This window comes from Pelodiscus sinensis, chromosome 27 (genome assembly GCF_049634645.1).
Source record: "Pelodiscus sinensis isolate JC-2024 chromosome 27, ASM4963464v1, whole genome shotgun sequence".
Taxonomy (NCBI): domain Eukaryota; kingdom Metazoa; phylum Chordata; order Testudines; family Trionychidae; genus Pelodiscus; species Pelodiscus sinensis.
In genome coordinates this window covers 14089696-14116896 of record NC_134737.1, presented here as the reverse complement: position 1 = coordinate 14116896, position 27201 = coordinate 14089696, and the positions used below count along the sequence as shown (strand labels likewise).

Below are 27201 nucleotides of genomic sequence, written 5' to 3'. Positions count from 1 at the left end.
AATATGTAACGGGCTGTTACAAAGTGGACTGTGATGGATTGTTCCTTGAAGGTAGGACAAGTAGTAATACATTGCCTGCAGCCAGGGGGATTGAGGTTCGACAGAAGAGAAAACTTGTGGTTTTAAGGGGAGCTGAGCTCTGGACCAGGCGTCCAAGGGAGATTGTGGAATCCTAGTCACTGGAGGATTTTAAGAACAGGTTGGGAACTGGGTGAGGTTTGCAAGTCCACGGGGCTAGACTTGATGTTCTCCCCCAGCTAGGATTTGCGACCGGCTCCTGTTACGTCTCGTTCCCCCTTTGTCTGTCCAGTTTCATCCTGGCAAGCCCAGAGGCTCCGTGCTGGGCTGAGGGTCTGCAGGCTGACCCGGTGTGTTTGTTCCTTGCAGTCGGGGCAGTTCAACGAAGACATGATCCCGACGGTGGGCTTCAACATGAGGAAGATCACCAAGGGGAACGTCACCATAAAGGTACGGCTGCAGCAGCTCCAGGAGATGGGGCAGTGACGATGTAGAGATTTGCAAGCTCTTGTGCAGCAGGTTCTTGGGGTGCAAATGAGGGATGTGAACGAGTAGTCAGCTAGTCGATTAGCCAATAAGCCTAGGCCAGGTCTGGCCCCGGGCTCTACGTGGTGCTTCCACTTTGAAGTCCCCCCTCCTTTCCTCTCTCCCCGCCCCGCGGGGACAGGGGCAGCGGGGGAGCGACGAGTCACAAGTATAAGACCACGAGAGCAGCCAGACTGGGTCAGACCAACGGTCCATCCAGCCCAGCGTCCTGTCTGCCGACAGCGGCCAGTGGCAGGTGCCCCAGAGGGAGGGAACACAACAGGGAATCATCCCGTGATCTCTCCTCTGTCGCCCATTTCCAGACAAACAGGCTGGGGCTAATAGCCAGGGCTCGACAGATATGCTTAGGCGGGTTGATTTCAGCCGGTCGCCCCGTTCACCGGTGGTCCGCTCATGAGCAGTGCGGCGCCGGCAATCGTCGAGCCCTGCTAATAGACAGGATGGACCTAAACGCCACGAATCTATCTAGTTCCTGTTTGAACCCTGTTAAAGTTGTAGCCTTCACCGCATCCTCTGGCAAGCATTTGCTTATCGGATAGTCGATCAGTCCTTCCCGTCCCGTGTCTGTCCAGGGTCTGGAAGCCCTATAGCTAAGCATGGGGTAAAGGCACAGCTCATAGCGCCTGCCTGTCAGTGTGAGTCCTAAATCTGTGGCCAGAAGAAGGGAGGGTCGCTGGTTGCTCCGGAGATCAGGGTGGCGCGGTGGGAACGTTGGGTTTCCTGCTTGGCTGGGGGGCTGCAGCGTAGGCTTTTGTAAGGCAGGCAGTCTGTCAGGCTGGGCGTGTGGGGACAATGCAGGAGAGACAGGAGCCAGGTGGCTGGGTGGGAGATCTGACTCTGCCTCTCTTCCCCCCAGCTCTGGGACATCGGCGGCCAGCCTCGTTTCCGCAGCATGTGGGAGCGCTACTGCCGCGGAGTCAGCGCCATAGTGTAAGTACCCCCAGCTGTGTGCTCCAGCGCAGGCGTTCCAGGGCGGCCGAGCACCGGCGCTCCGGTAGCACAGCCTGGGAACGCACGAGAGGCTGTGCTCTCTGGCGGCCTCCTGCCTGGGGGCTGGCAGGATCTGTGGGGCTGGGTCCCCGAGAGGACAGATTGAGCAACATGCTAATCCTGGGGGTCCTTGGCTGGGAGCCGGGCGCCTGGCCCTGAGCTACGCTCCCCAGTGGCTTGCTCAGGACAGCCGGAGTCCAGCTGGGCTTTGGGTGCCTGGTGTCCGGTGGTCCCTGGGGCTCCTTCTGGAGTCCTGTGAATGTCTCTGCTCAGTGCAGGGATCCCAGTCTCCGGGTGACTCCCCAGTCACCCCCACCCACCACAGCCTGGGGCCCTAGATAGCAGGCTACTGCTGGGCTCCATGTTGCCCCAAATAACAGGCCTCTTCTGGCCACCGCAGGCTCTGGTGCTCCTGGCTGATGAGCTGTTGCCTTTGCTGCTGTCTCTGTCCCCTGCTGGTGGGGGCTATTCGCTCGTTGGAGGGGGACCCAATAGCCTTGGGTGGCTCAGCTCGTTCTGAAGAGCGGTCCCCAGGGCCGGCCATAGGCAACTGCTCTTCCTTCCAAGGCCTGTGACGCACCCTGGCAAACCCTGTATTGACGAGACGCAGCAGCCTTAGTTGTGCGAGTTCCCTTGGCTGGAGTCTGCGCCTCCGTTGTGTTCCTGGGGAGCGGGCTGTCTGGTGGTAACTGCCCAGACGGTTCGTCCAGGCAGGGACAGAGACTTTCCATCATCTCCGTTGTGCCAGAGGCGCCTCTGATTCCTGCGTGTCCGGCCTCGGAGACGCAGCAGGGTCTGACTCACGAAGGTAGTACTCTAAAAATGCGGTGCAGGCACCCAATCATCTCAGCACAGATGCATGCGAACTGTACACCAGCACGCTACAGACACGAGTTCCTCCCAGGCGGTAACACACACAGCGGAGAACCTCCGTCCACGTAAACGGAAAGAGGGGGAATCAATTCACTGACTGCTAGGCCAGCAAGTATACGCCCGTCTCCAGTCCCCTGATCTCCCCAGGTTCGAGATCCTCAGTGGGCAGATGCTTGGAGAAGTTTGGCATGAGCTGTGGTGTCTGAAGTGTGCTGATGACATTCAGCTCCATCTCCTTTCATCAGACAGAAGAGATGCCTTGTTCCTCCGCTGTGTGCCCGTGCCTGGGGCCTGGGAGAAAGCCACAGCTTAGCTGATTGAAACTGAGTCCCGAGAAGGCAGCGTTGACCCTGACTGCAAAGCAACTCGGGGTCTGAGGACACGTATCTGCATCCACTGAGCGTGTCTTGTTAGTTGTTTGGCTGGCAGTCTCCAGATCGAACCGGACACGGCTCTCCAGTGGCCTCGGCCTGCCTGGCGCTATGCCATTCCCCCTCTGCTAGGCCCTCCACCTGGCGGCAGCTCCTTGCTACCCTTAGGCGGGCTCGGTGCAGGAGGCGCTGTCTGGAATTCCCATTGAAAACCACTCAGCCCTCGCTCCTGCACTCTATTCCCAGTTTGTCCCGTTGTCCCAGATACATGGCAATGGGGTGAGCTCTGTAGCAGGCTCTCCCTCTGGGGATATGGCTGGGCCCAGCCTGGCCACATTTAGAACTTGGTAGCTCTCGTTTCTCTGGCCAGGTCTACGCTGTACGCCGCTCCAGCTCCGCAAAATACGTAGCTGGAGTCCGCTTCCCTTCCTTTAAGCCGAGCTTGGCGCCGTCTTCACAGCGGGAGGTCGACGGGAGCGAACGTTCCTGCTGGCTTCCCTTACGCCTCACGACTGTGAGGAATACCGGCGCTACCCTCAGCCTTCGATTTAGTAGGTCTTGCCTAGACCGGCTAAATCGAATGCCGGAAGATGGATCTCCAGTGCGGTAAGTACAGGCGTGGCCTCTGTCTCCTGGCGGTAGGCTCTCTGGCATCCACCCTGGCTGGCGTTATGGAGTACGGTGTATGCTGCCTTTCTGGGTAACACTAAGCACGGGGAAGTGCCCCCAGCCAGTACAGTGACCTGTGCTGCAGAAATGCTTGTAAGACTCCCCACACACAGCATACAGTTCCCACGCCTGTTGGCTTTTCAGCAACACTGATGCCGGGTGTGGTGGCGGCTGCTGCATACGGTAAACCCCGGGGATGTCTGGGTTGCAGCTGTGCCCCTGGAGCGAGGATCCTTCCTACCTTGATGGAAGGGGGGTTTCTGTGCAGCAGGGGCTGGCTGGACGGACGGACGGAAGGAAGAATGTTCCAGCTACCCTAGCCGCTAGCTAGCCCCGTGGACACAGGGATTAGGCCGACTTATCCGCGGTGCTCAGTGCTCAAAACTTTTCGCCGCCCCGGGCGCCAATGCTCGCATGATCTAATTAAGTGTAGCAGAGACTGAGGTCGCCTTAGTGGCGTTCGGCGCCGGCTGCGGAGAAGTTGCTGTGCCCAGGAGAGCTCTTGGCTCTGGACAGGGAGAGAGCTAATGACGGGCTTTTGTTCCTGTGGCCTGGCCCCACAAGGACGCGTCAGGGCTTTCCGGAAGGGTGTCAGAGCCCAGGGGTGTCCAGGGAGGGATGTGGGTTGGTGACACAGTGAGGACCAGGGACTAATATCCAGGTGCTCCAGAGACAGACCGGTCACAGGCCTGGGAGCTGTGGAGACAGGGAGGTAGCAGCTCTGAAGAGGCCAGAGCACTTGGTAATGGGGCATCACAGGCACTTCCAGCGGCCCAGGCTCCTGCTAACACTCCCTTCCCGTGCCAGGTACATGGTGGATGCTGCAGACCAGGAGAAGATTGAGGCCTCGAAGAACGAACTTCACAACCTGCTTGACAAGCCGCAGCTCCAGGGCATCCCAGTAAGTGCTCTCCGGTCCTCGGGCAGAGGGGCGGGTCTCCCAGGCTTGGGGGGTGGCCTCTGGGGCTTTCCCTTGGCCGCTTGGTCGCACGAGCCGCAAAGCTGGGTCTGCGAGAACGTCTCGCTCCTTGGGCAGTAGAGGCGGCTTTGTGGGCCGGCGCTGTCCAGGCTGGAATGGCACTTGAGGAAGATCATGATCCAGCTTCCCATAGGCCCGTGGTCCCCTTGGCTGTCCCTGTGACAGCTGGCTGGACTGGAGGCAATGAGTGTGAACAGCAGCCGGTCGAGTGGGGATTATGAGCGATCAAGGTGCCCGCTGAGCTGCTCGAGGAGGGGCTGCTGGTTGGAATGTCTTGTTTGGGACGCTGCAGGGAGGGTTTTGGCTGGCCAGCAGGGCGCGGGGGCAGGGCACAAGGTCTGAGTTGTAAGTTCCTCCGGATACGGGGACTGGTGCTTCAGAAATGCAGCAGGGGTGCGGCTCCAGGCAGCACGCAAAGCGCAGGATCTCATCCCCAAACCCACCTTCCCCGCGGCAGACTGGGCTGCTCGGCGGGTCTGTGCGAGTTCGGAGCCGTCTGCCAATCCTGAGTTGCGTTTAAACCAAATCAAGTGCCTGCTGCTGTATGTAGCCCTTGGAGCCACTTCTCAGGGCCTTGAGTGCCCGCTGCCTTTCAAGAACATTCATTTAGGAAGAAAAAGCACTTGCGTTAAGGGTCACCAAATGCCATGAATAGGCAGCAGGTTTAAAACAAACAAAGGAAGCTTTTCTTCACACAACCCACAGTCAACCTGTGGAACTCCTCGCTAGAGGATGTTGTGAAGACCAGGACTCTAACAGGATAAATTCATGGAGGTTAGGTCCATCAGTGGCCATTAGCCAGGATGGGTACGGATGGTGTCGCTAGCCTCTGTCTGGAAATGGATGACAGGGGAGGGATCACGTGAGGATTACTTGTTCTGTTCACTCCCTCTTGGGGCACCTGGTATTGGCCACTGTCCGCAGACAGGACACTGGGCGAGATGGACCTTTGCTCTGACCCAGTCTGGCCGTGCTTATGTTCTTGCGAGTTAGCAAAACAGGAAGGGTGGGGTTAGCTTTGCAATTAACCAGGCTCTGACCAACCCCCAACTCAGCCCTTCTCTGGCATCAGCTTCGTAGGGTTCTCCGAAGGAAGCAGAAAATCTTGTCCCAAACTGTTTTGTCACTGCTCTGAAGGAAGTGTATCCTTGGAAGGCGTGCCCTTCTCACCCCCGGGGCATTGCCGTTCGTAGGACGCAGATTTCAGCCTTGAAACTCAGGAGAGGAGAGGCCAAGCATGGGCCTTGGGTTTGGTTTTTATACCCTGCTTGGGGAGCACAAGTCCGGACACGTCTGGGGCATTGCTGAGTTCCAGGTGCGTCATTTCCTTGCTGGGCGATGGCCGCTGACAGCTGCCCGGCTGTTGGTTACTCTCCTGGCTGGTGTCTCTGGGAGCTAATATCCGGCTGATTCCCAGCTTCCAGCGTGTTTGGGGGACAGCCGCACGGCCTAGTCACGTTCAGTCCAGCGGGCTTGGGGCGGGCCTGGCACCGAGAATTTGAACATGGTGTTCCCCCGACAGGTTCTAGTGCTCGGGAACAAGCGGGATCTGGCGGGCGCCTTGGATGAGAAGGACCTCATTGAGATGATGTAAGTACGGCTCCCAGCTGGGGCTGCTTTCTCCTCTTCCCAAGCAGCTGGGACTGGGGGGGAACTGGAGCCCAGTTTGCTCACACGGTGCTTCGGAGAAGCCGTCCCAGAACACCAGCAGAGCTGCGTGGCGGCAGGTGTGCGGACCCAGGCACTGGGCTGGCGGGGCATTGGCTAGGGATGTGAGCGTCTACCCGTGTACACAGTTACCTGAGCCTGGGCTCCTTGGGTTAATCCCCACGGTGACATGCTCCTCCCCAGCTGCTGCCTCTGATCAGAGGCAGTGGAGGGGGAGCGGGTCTGCGCAGGGAGCCGGCTTTCGAGATGGCTCCCTGCTCATGCTGGTTCCTGCGGAGCGGCCGCCTCCCCCCGCACGGGGGGAACGAGAGGAGGCAGGAGCCAGTGCTCACCGGAAGCCAGCTTAAAATCCAGCTCCCTGTGAGCACCGCCCCCTCCCACTCCCCCGGCGTGCGTGTAAACTTGTCTCTGCTGAACACTGTGGCAGTGCCACGTTTACCCAGAGCCAGCGGTGGGAAAGGGGAGCCCGGGGCCCACTCCAGCTCTGCCACACGGGCGCTGGGTGTCCAGCGGCAGCCTCGGCGATAGAACGGGCCACGCTCAGCCTGCGGTGCCGAGGGGTCCCTGGCTGAAAGTTGCTGCGGCAGGGCCAAGCTGTCCTTCAGCTTGAGCTTTTCTGGGCCTTGACCACATGGTGGCACCAGTGCTGCAGCTTGTCTCTTGCAGCTGGGCTGCCTGGCCCAGGGTTTGTCTGCCTGGGCGGCCGGCACCCGGGGCGAAGCCTGGCGTGGGCAGGGCCCCGGCAAAGCCCTCCCCGTGTTCCTGTGCCGGGACTCGGGGCCGGGCATGGTGGTGGGCGCTCGAGCAGGCTTTGCCTGCATTCTCGTTGCAGAAGGGGCAGGTTCCAGCCCCAGGTATAGCACAGCCTGGCTCTGCCCCCGGCCAGGGCAGCTGGCCTGGGCGCAAAGCCTGCAAATCCGGGTCTTTGTGGGGCGGGGAAGTAGGGACCTGGTGGCAGTACGAGCCGGGCAGAACTGCGCTGAGGCAGTGCCCTGGAACTCCTGCAGCTGGCAGGAGCCTGGGCCCGGTCGCCCGGTGGTAGGAGAGCGATTCCCCAGGCTTCCCGCCGCCCGCGCTGGCTCGCGGCACCGCAGCGCAGCTCCTTACAGGCGGCAGAAGCGCTCTCGGCAGGGCTGGAGCCAGGCCCCGCACCCGCTGCTGTTGTAGTGATGCCGGTTTGGGAGGGTCTGACGCATTCAATAGCGGGGGGGCACTTGCCCACTTGCCGGGGGGAGCCTGGCCTGGTGCCCGCGGGTTGGACCCCAGGCCTTGGCTTCTGTGTGCGTGTGGGACAAGCTGTAATGGCGGCTGGGGAACAGGCAGCCTGCCCTGTGGGCTCATGTTCGGGGCTTGGGTCCATTTGTCAGGAAGCTTTTCTTTGCTGCAAGCCTGTTGACAAGGCCCATCTGAGCCAGCATCTGGCCCCGTAGCGGGGGCCTGTGAGGGTGGACGGGGGCCCCTAACAAAAGGGATTGCTCCTTCGGGGCCTTGGACCTGCTCCGATGGGAGCAGCCAGAGTCTGCACTGAGCCGCGTGCGCTCACGACACCCTCTCCCCCGCAGGAACCTGTCTGCCATCCAGGACCGAGAGATTTGTTGCTATTCCATCTCCTGCAAAGAAAAGGACAACATCGGTGAGTGGCAGGCCGCAGCCGGGCTGGGCTGGGGAACCCCGGCCGTTTCCGCCTCGGGGGGTGAGCTCAGCCCTTGGCATTTGGCTCCTCAGGAGGGGGTAAAATGGGGCAGAAGTGTCATGTCTCATCACTTGGTGCCTACCCTCCCCACCCACGGAGCTGGGGGAGCCGCCAGGTTCCCAGGGCGGGGGGGACGCTGCCACAGAGCAGCGGTGGGAATGCAGGCGAGAGCAGGGGGCGTGCCAGGCCGCCAGCCCCAGGGGAGCCCCACCCCGGAGGGGAAGGAGGGGGCCCCCCGCCCTTTGCGGGCGGTAACTCTGTGCGTTGCCTTTGCAGACATCACCCTACAGTGGCTTATTCAGCACTCAAAGTCCAGGCGAAGCTGAGAGCCCGGGGACTGCGCCTCGGAGCGGGAAGATGCCATTGTCCAAGCCCACGCCCCCTTCTCTCTGTCCCCTGCTCTGTCCCTCTCTCTCCATCTCTCTCTCTAGATGGGTATTTTAGGGGACTCCAGGCTCTGCTCCTGCTAAGGCGGAGCTCCTGTTTTTATTGTAAAGAAGCTGTTGGACTCCTGTCCCCCCGTTTGGCACTGTTCTGTTGTGGTCGGTGTGTACACAGTATATATATGTATATATATTTTAATTTAAGCAATTATGCTGTTACCAGACTGGGCCCTGTGGCCGTAGCAGGGCTGGGGGGTGAGCCCCAAAGGCAGTATTGGGAGGGCGGAGCGGCCGGGCTGGGCCATGCCGTGCTGCTGGCAGGCTCCGGAGGGGGCATTCCTCCAAGCCTGGGGCCTTTGGACTCCCCCGCAAGCCTCTGAAACGGCCACTGCCGGCGGAGCGGAGCCTTCTCCATGTGGCACATGGACACCGCCCTGGGGGAGAGGGAGATGTGGCGAGGAGAGGGGGGCGGTTGTGCTCTTCAGCCTTGGCCAGGCTGTGGAGAGTCGGCGCTGTGCCCTGCCTCCCCTCGCCTCTTGGCCTCTGCCCCCTCCCTGGGCATGGAGCCTTTCGATCCCACACTCGGGCTGGCTGGGGGGCAGCTCCCTTCCTGCGACCCAGGCCCCGAAGTCCTGGCCCCTCGCGAGGCCCACGCCGCGCAGGAAGGCAGGACCGCGGGGCGGCCGAGCATGGGGATGCGGCTGAGCTGGTACCTGCAGCCCGGCGAGGGAGCCAGGCCTGCACAGGGGCCGGTGTGCCGTCCATGCCGCCCTGCTCTCTCGTGGCCTGTGTGGTTGGCTCAGCCATGGGGCCAGCCCCTCCGCCCGGGGCGCGGTCAGCGCTGTGGAGGTGAAGCTGAGAGCGAAGTTCTGAGGAAGGGCCTCCCCTCTCCCTGTGACCCAGAGTCCACAGGCAGGGATCCCCTCCCCCCCTTGCGGTCAGAGATGGGAAACCTCTTCCAGCCTCATCCATCTCCATGGGGTCAGGGGAATTGGGCCCTGCCGAGGGGATCCCCCCTTAGCTTGTGTGTGGCAACCAGAGACCCCATCCCCCTTGTGAGTCCAGGGGCTGTAGACACCTGCCCCGTCCTGCCCAGTCTGGGAGCAAGGGGGGATTGCCCTGTGTGCCCGGTTCTGGGGAAGCTCTGGGACAGGGGTGGCAGAAGGGGCATGTGTCTGCCCACAGTCTCAGCACAGCAGGGCTGCTCGGGGTCGTGGGGTCCCAGGACTGCCTTGGAAGATACCCCATTGCTTTGCCCTGCAGCCGGCCCGGCTGTGTTCCGATCCTCGGGCCTCTTGCGCACTAGCACACACTGGCCTGCTGCCCCACTTCCGTCACAGCCCCAGAGGGGCGCAGGCATGGCGTGCCAAGGGGCGCTGGCTTCCCCCAGTGCGCAGGGGTCAGAGGAAAGCCTGGCTCCCGGAACAGCAGGACTTCCTTGCCCTCTGTACAGCCCTGGTCTCCGGGCAGCGGCAGGCCGGGGCTGGCAGGAGGGACGGGAGCGCCTCTTTGCTCCAGCCCCGTTGACTTCTATCCTGTGTTGGAGCCAGCTCTCCCGGAGCAGGCTGGGGGCGAAGGGACAGGACCGTGAGACTTCGGCCGTGCACAGCCTGCCTCTTTCCATCCCGCCCTGGGCAGGGGGGGAGCAGAGAGCCCTGTAAAAGCCATGGGTTCCCCTGCCAAGGCCCCCACCCTGCACAGAGCTGCACCGGCCCGGGGATTGGGGGCGGGGGGGGGGGGAGTTTCCAGACTGCTTTGTTCTCTTCTCGTTCTCGCAGAATTGCACAAGGAGCCATCCCCAGGGGTTACTGAATGACTTGGAAAGTGGTGTCACTATTCCTTTGGCAGGAGAGATTTTTTGGCTCCTATTGACCTTCTCTGGTGGGGAATGAGTCTTGTAACTGTACAATTATTTTGGCCGCCTAATCATAATAAATTAACAGTTTTGTGTTGGGGGAGGAGCGCGCCGTGGTCTCCTTTCCTGTTCTCTCGCCAGCCGGCGGTGCAGCTGGCTGCGGGCTCGGCCCACGGACCCCCCGCCAGGGTTGGCATGGTTACGCTGGCCTCTGGCCCACGGAGAGCAGCTGGCGCTGGCGGTCACGGCGGAGGGAGGTCGTTCTGAGCAGGGGCAGGTGGTGGGTCTCACCCCCATGCTCCCCTCCCGTTAGCCACCGAAGGGTCGGATCGTCCGGCTGTGCTAGAGACGACTGGGAAGGTTGGGGAGGGGTTTCCCTTCCTTGCCCTGGGCCCTGCGGGTGGAGAGGGAGGGTGGTAGGGCTGCCCCACACCGCCCTCCTCGCCTTGCCTGGTCTCTGTGGGGCCTGGCCGGGGGAAGCGGGCATACATCTTGCTTGGCATGGGGCTGGGCAGAAGGTATCTCTGCAGGCCGGGTGCGGTGACCTGGGCCCACGGCTGCTTCTGGGAGGGTGCCTGAGGCTGCCCCTGGCTCGTGTTCGGAGAGCGGCTGCTCCCTAGGCTCTGTTGCCACTGGGCCCTGCTTGGGTTGCAGCCTGTGATGGCAGAAGGCCCTCCTGCGGCTCAGCTAGCCCCCTGCCGACCCTGCCCTTGCTTTGCAGCATGTAAGCCCCAGCGGGGCGGGTCCTGGCCCCCCAGCAGTGGGATGGGATGGGCCCCTTTAAGAGGAGCCTCTGCCAACCAACCAAGCCTCGTTCCTCCCATGCTTCCTTGCCCGGCCCGCTGGCTCTTCTGAGTAAGCCTTGGAGAGACACCAAGTGCTGCCGGGAGAAACTCCAGCAGCACATCCCATGCTGGCAGTGCACGGGGCATCTCCGGGGGGGGGGGGGTGCCAGCCCCTCCCGCCAGTCTCTTGAGGGGCACTGGGGGAAGCTGCAAGGCCAGGCTGGTCTGTGCTGCAAGGCCACCCCTGCCCTTGTGTATCTGCCCCTCCACGCTGCAGTCGGGCCCCAGGCCCTGCTCCGTCAGCTGCGGGGCTTGGTGCAGGGACAGGACAGCAGGGCCCCGTGCTGTGAGCGTGCAGGGCCGGGCTGGAAACGTTTGCGCCGCGGGCTCCTGTGCCCTGTGCGCTCTCCAGGGGCCTTGCTCCTCCCTGCTAGCCCAGCCCAGAATCCGCCTCCAGCCAGTCGGATGGGCCTGGTCCATCTCGCTCGTGGCCTGGGCACGGGGCTGGCTGCCAGCCATGAGGAGGGAGGGGGGTTGCTGACAGGAGCCCCCCTCCCCCCCCGAGGCAATTGTGCCCTGTCCTACCCAGTGACCAGAGCAGGGCCATTCCCCCAGTGCTAGGAAGTGACGGGGGGGGGGGAAGGTGTCTGTCCCTTTTGGGGGGAATTCTACAGGTTCTTACCTGTCTGTGGGGGGGGGGGGCACTGTACCTGAGCCTGGGGTGTGGTCGTGGGCTCCAGGGGCTGAAGGAGCAAGGTGGGGAAGTGGAGTGACACCCCCCCCAGCCTGACTGCCCTACTGGGTGGGGGTAGCCATGAGAGCCCAGGGCATCGGAGGGGGCCATGCTCTGGGGCCAGGCAAAGCCAGGGCCACAGGTGCTGGCTTTGGTCCCTTCCTGTTCTCCATCCTGCACCCACTCAGCCCCTGGGGCCTTTCCTCTGCCCTCTGCTGGTGGGCTGGGGCAAGTGCCTCCTGCCCCAGGGCCCCCGCAGGCAGATGGCAGCCCTGTTTGCACACGGCAGCCACTCCGCACCCGGCCTTCGGCTGCCCCTCCCCTCCCCGCTTTTCCCAGCCTCCCGCAGCCAGCCCAGCTCCCAGACAAGGCCTGCATTGTTCCCCTGGCCCCGGCTCAGGCCAAGCCAGCACAGCCAGAACCACGAAGGCAGCTTCCCCCGCCCGGCAGCCTTCCTCCTGCATTGCCCCAGCCAGCTGGCCCAGCCCCCAGCCGGGAACCCGCCAGACCGGGCATGGGGGAAAGCTCTCCTGTACCAGCCCTGGTGGGGGGGGGAGCAGTCTACCCCTCCGCCCCATGCAGGGCAGCCTGGCTCTGGGAAGGGAGTGGGGGGCTAGAGAAGGGTAGGACCCCCCCCCACACACACACACACACGCCACGGCTGGGATGCTGGACTAGCGAGGCGCCCAGGGCACGGCCCAGCCAGGCAGCTGCCTCTCGCCATGTCGCCTGTGCTCACGGCGCCCCCGGGCCCTGTTTCCTTGGCGGCCTGTGGCCCCCCACGTCCCCTGGAGTCCCACTGGAAGGGCCTGAGGGGGGGCCCCAGCACCAGGGCCCCGGATGCGCTGGGGACGAGGGGCCGGCGAGCGCTGGTCGCCGTGGGAGCGAGCGGGGCGGGGGGGTCGGACCTCATGCGCCCTAAACAAAGCCCGGGGCTTTTGTCTCCATGGCAACGGGGAGCCGGGCGGGTGTTGTTCCCTGGACAAAGCCCTCGCTGAGCTCCTGGGGCTTCGGCCCATCCCTTAGCAACCGCCTCCCTCTGCCCGCGGCATTTCAGGGGCCGGGGGTGGCCGCCGAGGCCGGAGAACAAGGAGCTTTACATCCCTGAGCCGGGGCCACGCGCTTACGTCCCCAGCTGCTGCGGCCACGGCACCACGGCCCCGTTGCCCGCCCGGTTCTGCCAGGCCCAGGGCGACCCAGCGGGTGTCTCCAGCCCAGCGTGGCAGGGACCACAGGCTCCGTCGCTGGCCTGGCGGCAGGCGCGCCGTGTGGCGGGGGAGGCGTCCCGAGCCAGTTCGCTAACCTGCCGGGGGCTGGCGCCTGCCCCCTGAACCGTGAATTTGCAGGCCTGGTGGCTGGAGGGTGCCATCACTTACAGCCTCCTGGAGCTGGGGCACCAGCCGGAAGTGGGGCCGGGGGCTGGTCAGCGCAAGCGTCCCCGGCTGGGGCTGGGGCGATGGCAGCAGTGGGGTCAAAACCCTTTGCAGTTGGAGCGTTCGCCAAGCGAAGCCCTGGGCAAGCCGCATGGCCTCCCCCCGGCCCCCTCTGCACTGGCCTGCTGGGACCGGCTGATTTCTGACCCGCGGGGCTGCGGCAGAGGGGGCAGGAACGCAGCCTCGCTCCACCGGGTCAGTGCAGGGAGCTGGGCCGGGCCACTGGGGCAGCCGTCAGCTGCCCATTCAGAGCTCCCAGCGCCCGCAGCTCCACCCAAGCTGGGGGGTGGTTGGGGGCTAGTTCTCAGGGTGGCTGACACGGTTCTCCTGCCAGCCTGGGGCAAAAAGCCAAAACTCTCCTTGTCTGGGTGGCCAAGAGCAACCCTGGGAGCCAAGCCAGGGGGGTTCAGCACCTGGGGCGAGGGAGCCTGTGCTGGGCTGCCCGAGGATGCGCTGGGCGTCACTGTTTTCCTTGCTGGTGTGCAAGGGGGTCTTTCCCGGGCATGGCCAGCGGGCTCAGAGCGGGCACGAGGGGGACGCCAGCCTCCTGCACTGCCCAGTGAGGAACAGCCAAAGGAGGTTCTTGGTGGTTCTGCGCTGCCAGGGAGCGGGTGGAGCCGGAGCCAGGCTGCGCAGAATGCCTGCTTTGTGAGCCCGCAGCTCGGCCTGGCTCCTTCCCCTGCCTCACAAAAGGCTCAGGTGCCATATGGAGGCTGCCGGACGCTCTGTTGGCGCGGAGAGGAGAGGGGCGAGACAGGGAGTTTGTGCCCTATGCTCTAGGGCAGCAGCCGGCCGGCCCAGGCCAGGGCTCCCTGCAACCCCCTGGGACTTCCCTCCCCCTCTCCAAACCCCTCTGCTCCCCACCTTCTGACCAAGCCCCTTAGATTCCCTGCCTCTCTAGCCAGCCCCTCTCCCCCCAGCCCGGGCCACTGGCTCCCCATGCCCACAGTGGAGGGAGGCACCACATGGAGCGTGCTGGTCTAAAGCCAGACCAGGTGGGCTGGCACCCACAGGCAATTTGATGTGCGATGGGCGGCTCAGAGCCCAGCCCGCAGCTACGGCATCCAAGAACCAGCCTCGCCGGAGGCCCTTGTTCTAGGTTAGCGATTTATTGAGGACACGGTACTCGTACAGGAGAGAGTTTAGATCCTACAGGAGGCTTTTCGTCGGCTGCCCCCCAGTTTGGAGGAGGGTCTGGGGAAGAAGGAGGACGCTGAGCCCCCAGGATATGTCGGAGAGGTTACTAGTTGCTACCTCCTCTAGGAGACACTGGGGGACCTCTCCGCCCTGGAAGTGCTGCCGGCGGGTCCTTTCCAAGACACCCCTTTAGCCTGGTCAGCAACCCCCAGGGGCCATGCCGGGGAAGCACAACAGGAAGATGCGGGTGGCCTTGATGACTCTCTAGTAAAGGCAGGAGAACTATGAAGCCACATCAGCTGGCAACGGCTCTAACGTCCTTGCTGGGTACCAAGCAAGCCCACGGTGGGCGTGAAGACGCCCTGCTCCCTCTCCGCCCGTCGGTTCGTGTGCACACACTGAGACTAACAATGTTTGGTCTTGGGATACGCCAAGGGAACAATCCGGCCTCCCTCGGGGTGCGCAGGGCTTAGCAAGGCGTGCCGAGGGCCAGGATCGGGGGCGGCGGCTCCCTGGGCCTGTCGAAGAAGATGGAAGAGGACATCTCCGTCTTCAGCTTGCTGTCAGAGCTGCTGCCCTCGCTGGAGGCCACGTCCTGGCCACACTCCTCGCAGCAGCAGCAGCAGCAGTCCATGAAGGCCTGGCCCAGCGGCTTGCAGAGGCAGAGGAGCAGCACGGGGGTCACGGAGCACTTGAAGAACAAGAAGAACTGGTTGATGAGGCTGAGCAGGTCCAAGGTCTGCTTGGACATGTCTGGGGACAGGTAGGCCACCACCACGTTGCAGACGTTCTCGGGGACGGTGCACAGGCCGTAGATGACCGTCAGGCCGATGACCGTGCAGTTAAGCTGCCTCTCGCACTGGCCGTGCTTGGAGCCGCGGCACTCCGCCTTCTTCTCGGCACTGCTGATCCGCCGGGTCACCAGCTGGCAGCTGACGGTGAAGAGGATGGGCAGGCAGAAGTAGCAGCCGAAGTACCACCACATCCTGGCATTCTGGTAGGTGAGGACCAGGGAGTAGACGGACTCCGGCAGCGCCGTGGAAGGCTTCATGGTGCAGTACTCAGTCACCAGCCCTGAGACCGGCGACGTGTCCCGCGCCAGCTGCCAGAGGAGAATCTCCGGCACCGAGAGCGTCATGGAGCCCACCCAGATGACGGCCAGCTTGGCGAGGATGGATTGGCACTGCTCGATCGGCCGCATCTTGAGCTGGGGGCTGGTGGCTGCGTGGAACCTGTCGATGCCCAGGGCGCACAGGCTGAAGGTGGTGACACCCAAGGAAGACACCTGGGGACATGGAGAACAGACAGGCTGGGGTCACTGGCTCCGAATGGAGACCGGGTCGCACAGGATGGAGACCCAGCAGGCCTGCCCAGCTGGTGAGAGGGAAGTTTTTAAGGTCCCTTTTCACTCTCTAGTGAGCACACTGCCCAGACGCAGGTTAGGGGAGCTCCTAGGACTTTTCCCCCCCATCTGTCCCAATTGACCAGTTCCGACCCAGTGCGCACACGCGCTGGTGAGCGTGCAACACGAGGGCCTAAGAGGCGGCTGCAGCCAGAGATCCTTCCGCACCCTGCTCGGATATTACACGGGCCCCCCCAGCACCTGGGAGGGAGCAGGTGTGGGTGGGACGTTTGCTCAAGGCTGGAAACGAGGGGAGTAAGGCTCAGGATCAGCCACGTGTCTCCGGCCCACCCGCCAGCTCCTTGCAGGCCACCAGCTCCCTGCTCCAGGTCTTCCCGTGCTCCGCTCCCCGCCCCCCATGTGCTGAACAAGCCAGAGCTGTTCTTGTCCCAAACCAGCCCCTGGGCATTTCCGCTGCATTGAGAAACCCGGGAAAACACTCCCTCTGCCAAAGGAAGGGGACAATTGGTAAGTTCTGGGAGGGTTCGCAATGAAAATAAACATCAACAGCCGCTCCGCAGCCACCGTGCCAGCCCTGCCCCAGCCCCACCGCCCGTGTGCGAAGGGAACGGCACTTTCCCTTCCTTGTGTCCCCGAGGGGGGAGGCCCACGGCCCTGCACCCCCACCCAGACACGAGACTCAGCCAGCAGGGAGAACAGAGGGTTTTGGGCCCAGGGGGACAGAACGCAGGCAGACCTGTTAGCGCAGGAACCAGGAGCGGTCAGTACGAAGAGGGGCCCAGAGCCACAGGCCCTGCCCCCCAAGCCAATGAGACTCACCCCCCCCCCAGCATGCAGTCTCCCCCTGCAGCCATTGTGGATGTGGGGGAGGCTGTGACCCCAATGTGCCCACCCCTATCTGGCTATTGGCGCAGTGCCCAGGGAAACTGAGGCCCACCCACAGGGTTACTACAGGACAGTAGAAATCACATGCAACATAAGCCAACAGGTAGAGCGCATCCAGCCCCCCCAGAGTTCGCTGGGCTCTGGCAGCCCCCCCGGCCCAGAGGGAGACCCCGAGGCTAGGAGGGTCCCTCGTGAGCAGCTGCACCGGCCTGTGCAGCAAATGGCCGACTTCGGCCCTTTTAAAAAAAATCATGTAGCCTTTTTTAAGGGTCTCCTGGCACAGACCCCGCCGGGTGCCACCGCCAGCCTGCGTTCCCCCTTGCTCCCGTACGCCCACGCTGCCCATCCAAGCTGTGCCCCACCGTGCCTGCTGCCCTGGCAGTGGCGCTCACCCCATCAGCAGTGACCCAAGGCTGTTCCTTCTGCAGCCGCCCCCCCCAGCCCAGGGTGCTCATCTCTGAGGTCAGCGTGCCCTGCCCAGGGCCCCCAGCTGCTGGCAGAGCCAGGAGAGTGGTGGCCTCCAGCCCGTGGCCCTGCTGTGCCAGGCGCTGCACGTACACGCGGACAGAGAGCGCGCAGATGAACTCGGCCGTTGTGAGAGGTGGGGGCCACTTTGAATGGGGGGGGGCGCGTCGGGGCAGTGATGCCTAAGGGGGAGGTCGGGGCACCTCTCTCGCTAGGCACAGCCCCAGGCCATCACCCCTGGGGGGCTCTTCCCTTGCCCAGCCTACCCCCTCCTCCCAGTCCCTTCCCCACCCCCCCTCCCCCCCGGTCTGACCGACAAGAGGAAGGACAGGGGTTCTCCTTGCCCCTCTATTGAGCAGCTGAGGGGGTGCTTCCCAGTGCAGGAAGACAGAGTCAGGTTGTGGGGGGACCCCCGGTACTGCCTGTGAGCCCAGCCTGACATAGCCACACACCACGGCCCATTGTCCCTGCCACCGCCACCGCCGAATGTGCCGTGAACGCGGGCTGCTGGGCCGCCGCGCTACTCACAGCTGGCTGCCCCGCCCGGGCCTCTTCCCCCGCCCCCCGCAGAGCACTGGGAGTCTGAGCGGCCGTTCTTCAGGGCTGGGATTCCCCCATGGGAGTCTCCTGCTGCCCCCTGCAACCCGCCCAGCCCTGGGGAGCCGTGTACTGGCCTCTGCAGGGGGTGGCTTTCACCCCACGGATTTCCAGGGATCTCCCCCGGAGCCCTGCGACGCGTCATTGCACTGGGCAGAAACTACAAAGACCCCCCCCCCGTCCTGCCCCGCGGAGCCGAATCGGCCCCTAGGGCCCGCTCTCCGGCCGGTGCAGGGCAGCTGGGCACCCGGCCCCTGGACTCCAGTGGTGCTCTGGCCCATACATGAGCTGGGGCGCTGGCTCCCCCCCATGCATCAGAGAGACAGAGCTGCATGCAGGCTGGCTGCGCCCCCCCCCCCCCATGCTAACAGGCGCTTTCCGTGGGGAGCGGGGGTCTCTGGTCTCTCTCTCACCAGCTCTGTGCTAGTGGGGGGGCCAGCGCGGTTGGGAGGGGAGACACAGGCGCCCCCATGCCCAGCCCCATTTGACCCCCCCCCCCGTGATCTCAGTGCAGGTGGCAGGGGGGTTTCCTGGGCTCGCCCGCAGGGGCTCTCCATGGTGACAAAAGCTCCTTTCTGCAGGGCAACCTCCCCACACGATGTCCCCTCCCCACCCACCCCCCTTCGCCCCGGCGTGGCCTTTGAACTAGCCACAGGCGGAGCCCCCCGCCCTGCCGGGGAAGGGGGGCTGTGCAGCCGCACTGGCTGGGACCTAGCTAGCGGGAGGCCTGGCGGCTGCGACCACACCGGGGGGCGGGGAAGGGGCAGGTTGTCCTAAGCCACGTGGCCCTGGGACCTGGCGAGCGGGGTCTCTGCCCCATTCGGGGAGGCCCGGGGATGCCAGCCCCTGTGCCCGACAGCAACACCCAGAGCCGGGAGCTGGGCCCAGCCTCATGGGACAGGAGCAGCGGTTGTGGGGTGAGCATGGAGCCCTCCCTCTGCAACCCCCCCTCCTCTGCTGCACCCCCTCAGTGGCAGGTTTTGGGGGGGCTCAATTTCAGATTTTGCCTCTGTCCTCCCCCAAAACCTCTGTGCACCCCTGGGTGCCACCCTTGCTGCTGCAGCTTCCCTGCGCTGGGTCATTTCCCAAGCCAGGGCACCGCTAGCCTGGGACTGTGTGGGCCACAGCACGGCAGGACCCTGTGTCAGCTGCTGTCTCCCCCAAAGACCCCCCCGCTGCCCCCAAATCAAGCTGACTGCGAGGGAGCCAGGGCGGAGGCACTGTGGATCCGGCTCTTTCAGGCCGGCCTGTTTTCCCGTGTGTCGGGCCGGTGCTGACCTCGGTGTCTTGATTTGGAACACAAGGAGCTGACGGGCCCCACAACACCCTGCAGTACCCAAGTGCCCTGCAATCACACCCCCCTTTCTCCTCCCTGGCTCAGCCGGCTCTCCCGACATCCGCCGGGGTCCGGTCTCACTGCACACCCCAGGGCTAGCACACGCCACCTGCCGGACCCCCCGCCCGCCCCTTACCTCCAGGAAGGGCACGACGCGGCAGGAGAGGTCCCCCAGCAGCCGTGTCTTGGTGATCTCGTTGAAGATGACGACGGGGAGGCAGAAGAAGAGGATGAGGAAATCCCAGAGAGCCAGGCTGGCCAGGATGGAGTTCCAGGCGCTCTTCAGGTAGTAGCTGTGCCAGACGATGCACATGACGGCCAGGTTGCCGACGATGCCCACGGCGAAGACGACGAGGGAGAGGAACATGACGGCATAGGCGCTGTAGGAGTTCTCCGTCACCGGGTACAGGGGGTTCTGGATCTGCAGCCGCTTGTCCGGCGCCGTGGGGGGGTTGCCCCGGGGGACTGTGCCTTCCAGGTCTGTGCGGCTCCCCTCTTGGTGCTCCGCGGGGTCGGCGCTGGCTGGCACCAGCGGCTTGGTGGGCCGCAGACTGGCAGGGCTGATGGGCCGGGGGAACTCCACCCGGATGCCTGGCATGTACTGCTGGACGGACTTGGAGTCCTCGTCCTCTGTGCCTCTGCGCAGCCTCTCCCTCGTCGGCCGCTCGTCTGCGGCGGGCGGGACCCCCTGACCGTCCCGGGGGCGCCGCTCTTGCCCAGGGGATCCCAACAGAGCACCGTCTGGGAGCTCCAGCCCATCTCCTCCGTCCCCGCGCTGGGCACGGCCTCCCAGGGTCAGTAGGGCACTGCCCGGCTTCGCCACAGCCCCCGGGAACGGCAGCCCCAGCAGCGAAAACACGAGCAGCCAAGGCACAGGCATCGCTCTGCTAAGCAGAGGCCGCCCCGAGCCGGGGGCTGCGGAGAGGCAGGGAAAGTTCCCCAACTCGGAGGAGGAGGGGAGGGGCTGCGTGGGGTGCGCCTGGAGGCAGGGCGGCTGCAGCCTGCTCTCCCAGCTCCACGGCCGCTCTGGGTTCTCCGCAGAGCTCTGGCTGGAATAATAATTGTTCTCTCCCCCCCCCCCCCCCCCAGCAAACTGGGCCCTTGATGGAGCCCCAGGCCCTCTGGTGGCCGCAAGGCAACTCACCAGAGCAGCCACAGAGAGGGGGGTTCTGGGATCTCTGGAGCTTGGAGCCGTGGGGACGGAGGGAGCTTGGCCAATCCTGGCCCATGCAGAGCACGCCATCCACCCAGAGCATGCCCCACGGCCCAGGCAGACACAGACCACGCTGGGGCCCAGCTGTGACCATGGGGCAAGGGACGTAGCGGGAGCGACGCCCCGAGAACAGAGCAACGGGGGGAACCCCCAAAGCGAGTGCAAGGCCGAGCCCCACCCATCGGAGGGGGAGAGCGACACCCCTCCGATGCCCAGGGACGTGCAGACACGACGAGGACGTGATTTGTCCCCCTGCCTGGCGCTCTCCCAGCTCCGCTCTGTTCTAGGCTGCAGGCTCTCACCCCTACCCCCGGCATCCATGACTCCTGGCTGGCCCCCAGGCCGGGGCTCGCTCATCCTCCCTGCGGGGAGAGCTATGCAGCCGTTTGCTCGGGGCGGGCCGCTCTCGTTCATGTGCCCGATGGTACGTGGCCCCGGCCCTGCCCCTGCCCGGAGCGATCGGCCGGCCAGCAAAGCTTTGTGGTGCCGCAGTGTAAATGTGAAATAATCACACTCGTGGCTGTTGGGAGAGACCCGTGGGGTCCAGCAGGTGGTGTCCCAAACCAGGACACGGGTGGTATGGCCTACTGAGCACAGCTGGAGTCAGGAGCCAAGCCCCGCAAGGGGCTGAACGCAGACTGGCCCCTCCTCCCATTTCCTCCACCAGCCAGGCCTAATTCCCAACGCACCGACTCTGGTCCATCGCCAAGCGTCCTCCGGTTCCCGTCATTGTCCTGCCACCAGCCTCAGCGGCACAAGGGAGCCCCCTGGGACAAGGCACTCAGCCCGGCTCCAGCCTACGGCTTTCCCGAAACCACGCTCTGCAGTGGGTCACTGACCAAAGAGGACCCTCTGTCCACTCGCCTCCGGCGCGGCTCACAAGCGGTGCTGGCAGCTGGCCCCGCTTGATCAAGGTCGCTCGTGGAGGCTGGGACACAGTAGCCAATCCCACAAGGCCTCCCAAGCGGCTGGCATGTGCCCTAACCACTAGGCCTTTCTGCCGTTGGCCAAGGTTCTGGCTCTGCCACTGACTTGTGGGGTGCCCCTGGGCAAGTCCCTCCCCCATGTGAAAGGGGAAATCGGGACAGCGCCCTGCCTTGGTGGGGGGCTTTGAGCTCTGGGGCTGAGCCTTGTGGGAAGAAAAACTGAAACCAGCTTAGACTTTGAACAGGACTTGGTGCCAGTTGGGGGCAGCACTGAGGCAGGACAAGAAGCCTTTTACCACCTCTCAGGCCTGCCTGCAAGGTAGGAGCGAGGGAGCAGATGTGCCTGCTGCCAGACCCGGCTCAGAGCAGCTACCCAACTGGGAGAAGAGCCCCTGTAGGCCCCACCTGCCTCGGCTCTGCCATGGGGAAGGGCTCTGAGCAGCCCCAGGCCTGGCTGGAAGCAGCGGCATGCCTGGCTGCGAGGTGCGGCGTGCTAGGGGCTTTGACACACACACAGCCTGACTAGCTAGGTGAAAGGCCAGTCGCCTCAGGACAGTCAGAAAAGGGCTGTGGCCGCATTCACAGAGCCGCACGCTGGCCATGCTGGGGTCAGAGAGCACCACAGCTCAAGAATTCGCACCAGCCTCTCTGTGACCTGGGATGCTCTCAGGCGGCCCCGGGGGCTCGCCCAGCTGCTCCGAATGGCCCTTGTTGCTCGAGGGACTTTTTCACCGCACAGTGACCCAGAAATTGTGTAACTCTGCCCAGGTAATTTCCTGTAACTGAGAGGCTATTTTTAGCCTCCTGTCGCGTGGTTGCACAAGAGCCCGACGTGTCATGGAATTTCTCTGAAGATAACAGCCCGTAGTACGGCAGGGCTGGCTGGGGGCTCGGCATTACAGGTCCTGGCCCTAAGCCCTATCTTCAGTGGAGCCCCTGATCTGAACTCAGCCGTGAGGTCAGAGCCGAGTTACTCACGCCGGGATCGGTGTGAGTTTACAGCCCTGGCTTTTGAGTTATTGCGCTCCCCCCAGAACGCGCCCGCCTGTGCTCCCAGGTGTAGTTTTGTGTTGAAATGGCTCTACTTGACGGGATGTCAGGTCGTCACCGAACAACAGGGAAACTGAGGCACGGCTCAAGGCAGCGACACCATTGGTGGGACTCAGGCCACCAGAATCCCAGGGCTCTGTCCCATTATTAGATCTTCTTTGGAGCAGTTGATGTAGGTCTCAGCTCATCACGATCCCCGCTCTTTGATCGGGGGATGATCAGACGTACCACTGCCAGGGAGGGGCCTGTGGTGGAGTTTTAATCCTCAAGCCCCTCGAGAGCCAGGTTTCGGCGAGGTGTTTGGTTCAGTCTAAGCACGCCGTCCTGCCGTCTCTCTCAGTGCCGGCTCCGGATGAATGTTAACCTGCTCCTCGGGAACCGGGAGACTGCAGCCGGCAGCTGCAGCTAGGGGCGCCCGTAGGAAATGCTACCTACGTGGTCCCGTCCAGGCTGTGAATGGGAGCCGAGCATGTGTCGGGAGAGCCCGGGGCAATGGTGCGGGAAGCCATCCGAGCCTGCGGGTCGAACAGCCGGTGTCCAGCAGGAAGGGCTCAGCATGGCGGAAGGATGCTAACGCGTGCAGGTTTCTCTGCCCCTCCCTCCGGAACACGCCGGGCTCGGAAGCAACCCTACAATAACAAAACCGAGGGAGCACCTGAGAACGCCTGGGGCTGGGGGCTGGGCCCTGGGGGCTGCCCGCCGGCCACGGGAAAGACTGTGCAGTCTCCCGGCCAGCAGCGCTCTCAGACCTTCCTGTGGAGGGTGGGGCAGGCCTGGGGGATCCGACTGGCTCCCCCTTTGCTCCTCCTGCTGTCTGCTCAGCCACGCTCAGTGCGAGCGGCTGAGAAAGGCCTGTGCCCCACACAGCACTCCCGTTCATGCCGGGAAGGCTACGCTAGTCCACAGGCAGGTCTGAGCGGGCCGTAGCCCACCCACTTTGCAGCCAGAGTAGCCCACCCATGCTCCGCTGGGCAGTCTGGCTGGGGGGCGGAGCTGGGGCACAGGGACTGACCCCCATCTGCCCAGTGTTCCACTGGGGAGCAGGGCCGGGGTACATATCCCTTCTGGCTACGCCCATTGATAACTCATTTGATTCTCCTCCGCTCCGCTCACAACTCAGGGTGGGGCTGTGTCCACCCCACAGCATTTCTCACAGCCGCTGCCCCCCATGTGTCCCCACGGGGTACACCCCCCCCCCCACGCTGTGTAACCTGGCTTGGCCCTGTGCATGCTGGGACAACTGGGGGGAGCTAACCCAGAGTGTGTGAGCAGCGGCTGGACCCCGCTGAGGTCTGGCCCGCAGAGTAGCCCGGGGAACGGGAGGGAGGAGGACTGGTTCAACCTGTCACACAGGCCCTGTGCCAGGCCAGGCCTGTGGTTAGCGCCATGGTTACCCTGCCGAGCGTGGGCTGGAGCCAGCCCGTGACAGACGATGGAGCCGGCAGGCCCTTTGGCTGAGTGCTCAGCCTGCGGGCTCCTGGTAACCATTGTGTCCTGGACCTCTCACCCTGGCTCTTGCTGCCCACCAGGTCCAGCCGGCTCTGCAGCCGGCACTGCTTCAAGGGCATGCTGGAGATGGCACCTGGCAGGGACCTTGTGTGCCCAGAGGGTGCAGCCCTCAGCTGGCCAGTAACCCCCCCTTGGCAAGCCAGCTATGGAAGTTTCCTTGTGCCTTGCTGTTCAGTCACCAGGCGGCAGGGGCTGCTCACCCGGCCGTTACAGCCTCGGATTCCCTGAGCTGGATCCCTTCCCAGCATGTGAGCTAATGAGGGCACAGCCAAGCGCTGCTCGCTCTGCCGCTCGCAGGCAGCCGTGTCCTGCTCCGCCACGACCCAGCGCCTGCAGTCCAGGGTTCCGGGAAATGCAACGATTCTTTGTATTGGAGTGTTAGCGCCGCCAAGAAGAAGCGCTGAGGCTAACGGGAAACACGGGAGGCGGGAGACCCTGTGACAAGCCCCTCTTGGAATCAGGCAGGCCAGGGACTTGAACCTCAGCCTCCCATGTGACGGCTCTAACCATTCCGGAAATGCTTTTAATGGAAAAGTTTTCCGTTAAAAGCATTTTTGGAACAGAGCGTCTAGATTGGCACGGAAGCTTTTCCGCAAAAGCATTTTTTGCGGAAAAGTGCCAATCTAGACGCGCTTTTCCGCAAAAAAGCCCCGATTGCCATTTTCGCGATCGGGGCTTTTTTGCGTAAAACAAATCTCAGCTGTCTACACTGGCCCTTTTGCGCAAAAGGGACTTTTGCCTGAACGGGAGCAGCATAGTATTTCCGCAAGAAGCACTGATTTCTTACAGTAGAAAGTCAGTGCTTTTGCGGAAATTCAAGCGGCCAGTGTAGACAGCTGGAAAGTTTTTCTGGAAAAGCAGCTGATTTTCCGGAAAAACTGGCCAGTCTAGACACAGCCGCCAGTTTAAAAAACCCAAACCAAACCAAAATAACTTCCAGTCAAACATAGGGCAGCCAGGTGTCCGGTTTTGAACCAGACAGTTGAGCTTTCTGTTCAGGAAACAAATTGAGACATACAAATGAGACCATTCAAATGTCCGGTATTTTCTAACTAAGATGTAATGTCATGTCAAGTGTGTCCAGTATTTTTGTTGAAACCCTCGTCCAATGCCTCTGCCAAAGCGGGCGGGGGAGGATTTGAACCAACATCTCCTAGATCACAGGTCCATTCCCAACGGCTGCTTTATTGGCCATGTGAAGGGGAGCAGACAGGTCACTGCCCAGCAGAGAAACCGTCCCAAGGGCAGGTTTGGCGCCCGCTGTACACGCCCACGAAACGTTTCTGTTTTAACAAATCAGCATTTCCCGAGGGAAAAATTATTTTCTCCCAAACCTCCCGACCGTGGCAGGGGCTTGTGGGCAGGAAAGGGCGGTGGCCACTGTGCCAAATGGGGCCACACATGCTGGATATTCCTGCAGAGGTGCATGTGAGGAGCCTGGCGGCAGACCCTCCTCCTGCTCTTGCAAACTAAGGCTGTGCTGGGCCGGCCCCATCACGGTTGGAAACCCTCGTGAACTCAGGGGCCCGGTGCGGGGTGTGTCCCCTTTGCAACACCCTGGGGACCAGTAGGAATTGAAATGGGGGGGGTATTTGAATTTACAGGGGGGGTGTCAGGGCCAATGAGGGGTGAGAGCGTGAGGGGGAAGGTGGGCTGTATGGCACCATAGTTCACAAAACTGGGGGAGTGTCGGGGGGGTATACACCCCTAGAAGGGGGGTGTAGGGAAATCCCTGCTGGGGACTCTGGGCTCAGTGGCCCTTTGTGCCAGGCCTGGGACAGCTTGAGAAGGGCATGATGGGAGGGTGTGTGGGGGGAGCGATTAGCAGCAGGGACCCTCAGGCGGGGCGCACTGCCTGGTCCGAGCGGGCGTCGGAGCCCTGGTCTGTGGCGACGGAGAAATGCCCTTTGCTCTTTGGGGGACGGCTCGGCCCTGCAGCCCGAGGAAGCCGGTGAAAGAAGCAGCCAGAGGCCCAGGGCCACACGTGGCTCTGTGGGGCGCCCGGCTGGCTGAGGCCAAGGCTCAGAAGGAAATGGAGGTGGCTGAGGTGCCGGGAGGCCTGGGGGTGGCGCCCAACTGATCCCCGTGGGCTCATCCTGGGACGGGGAGGGAAGTCCCCGCGCGCCACTGTGCAAGGCAGGTATCACCCCAGACACCTGGACCTCCTGACCCCCGGCTCCCTCAGGCCCAACTTCCTCCGCAAAGACCCCCTGGAGACTCCCGTGGCTGGAGCGATGGCCAGTTCCTGCCCCGAGGGGAAACAGCCGCTGGGTGCAGCCTGGTTCTGCCGCTACAGTCACCCCCCAGAAACCCGCCTCATCCCCGGCCCGGCCGCCTCCCCCAGGATCCAGCCAGCCAAGCAGAGCGTCCCAGCCTTCCCGGCAGCCGCTTCGCCGACTGCTCCGTGTGCTCCGGCGGGGCACCCCAGTGGGCCAGGCCCAGTGCATGGTGGGTCATTTTGGTGGCAGCCTGTGGCCTGAGGGAGTTTGCTGTTGCCCCCCAGGATGGTTCTGCAGGCGAGGCGGGGGGGGGGGGGGGGCGGAGCTACAGGACACGGCACGCCCACGGGCCAGCCCACGCCCAAGTTCTTCAGAGTTAACGAGTGGTTCTCGGCCTGCGGCCCACGGGCTGCATGTGGCCAGTTTAGCACGGCGCTGCACCCCGATCGGCATGTGCTGACGGCCGCTGGGCTGGGCCGGGCCCGGCCTGCCCTGCCTCATGGTGGGATCCAGGGTCCTGGCTGCCAGCTGCTGCCCATCCCAGTGGGGTTAGCCACCCAGCTTGGGAGAGTCTGGGGTGCCGGCTGCTGCCCAGCCCAGCACAGTCACCTGCTGCCCAGCCCCACATGGCAGGGCCAAGGTCTTGCTGAGGGCAGGGTTGGGGATCTGGGGGTGGGGTCTCTGCTGCCTGCCCCTCACTCTGCTCCGCCCCTCCTAGCCCTACTCTGGGCAGAGGGCACCGGGCACAGGGCACGTGGGCGTGTGGGCAGGAGGCATGGTGGTTTGCAACCTGAGACCCAAAACCACTTTGTGGGCCGCCATGGAAAACAGTTTGAGAACCGCTGATATAAGCCCCTGTGCGTCTGAGGCTGCGCTCGCCTGGCTGCCCGCCTGGCTGCTCGACCGGACCCTGTCGGCTTGCAGAGACTTTGCATTTCTTCATATTCTAACAAGCGGCGCGTTCTCCAAGACCCGAGACTCACACTGAACTTGGACCAGGCAAAGGAATTGGACTTCTCAGCGTTTTCGATCTGTGAGAGCAGCTGGCCCCCAGCACTCGCCCCCCCACCAGTGGCTCAGTTCCAACACACTGGGCAAGCTTTCCGCTGAGGGATTCCCGGCCAGCTCTATGATCCACGCAGCACCGACCCGGTGTGACCCCTTCCCTCCCGGCTGGCCGGCTTCTGACCCCCGCGGCCATGGCAGGGGAACGCCTGTCCCCTGGGGGCCCTTTGCACTAAGCAAAGAGCCAGGCACCTCCTACAGGCAGCTGATTGTGCCCATGGCCAGCCCTGAGCCTCCCAGCCCACAGCCCGGGGTGCGGGAATATTTTAAAGAGTGGGGGTACTGACATCTCCCCTTATCCTGGCCCCCGCCCAGGTGAGGCTAGTGGCAGAGCCCTGACGTGCCGGGTACCAGCTGGGAGCCTGGGCACAGGGCCAACAGCAAAGCCCCTGATGTGCCAGGCACCAGCTGGAAGCCTGGGCACAGGGCCAGCAGCAGAG

General features: G+C 63.5%; 2 protein-coding genes across 2 annotated transcripts in view; one reads left to right on the top strand and one right to left on the bottom strand.

The window, feature by feature from the left end:
• Window positions 1-10146, top strand: part of ARL8A (ARF like GTPase 8A) — a 37186-nt gene extending 27040 nt beyond the window's left edge. Inside the window, exons 2-7 of the mRNA XM_075910233.1 lie at window positions 388-468; window positions 1421-1494; window positions 4275-4368; window positions 5969-6036; window positions 7677-7747; window positions 8084-10146. Coding sequence (XP_075766348.1) covers window positions 388-468; window positions 1421-1494; window positions 4275-4368; window positions 5969-6036; window positions 7677-7747; window positions 8084-8133 — 438 coding nt within the window. The 3' untranslated portion in view covers window positions 8134-10146. The remainder of the gene's footprint in view (window positions 1-387; window positions 469-1420; window positions 1495-4274; window positions 4369-5968; window positions 6037-7676; window positions 7748-8083) is intronic.
• Window positions 10147-14084: 3938 nt separating this feature from the next.
• GPR37L1 (G protein-coupled receptor 37 like 1) lies at window positions 14085-19816 on the bottom strand. Its single transcript, XM_075910210.1, has 2 exons — window positions 18916-19816; window positions 14085-15418 (listed from the first exon to the last, which is right to left on the bottom strand). The coding sequence occupies exons 1-2, from the start codon at window positions 19657-19659 to the stop codon at window positions 14603-14605; spliced, it is 1560 nt and encodes a 519-aa protein (XP_075766325.1). The 5' UTR covers window positions 19660-19816; the 3' UTR covers window positions 14085-14602.
• Window positions 19817-27201: the final 7385 nt, after the last annotated feature.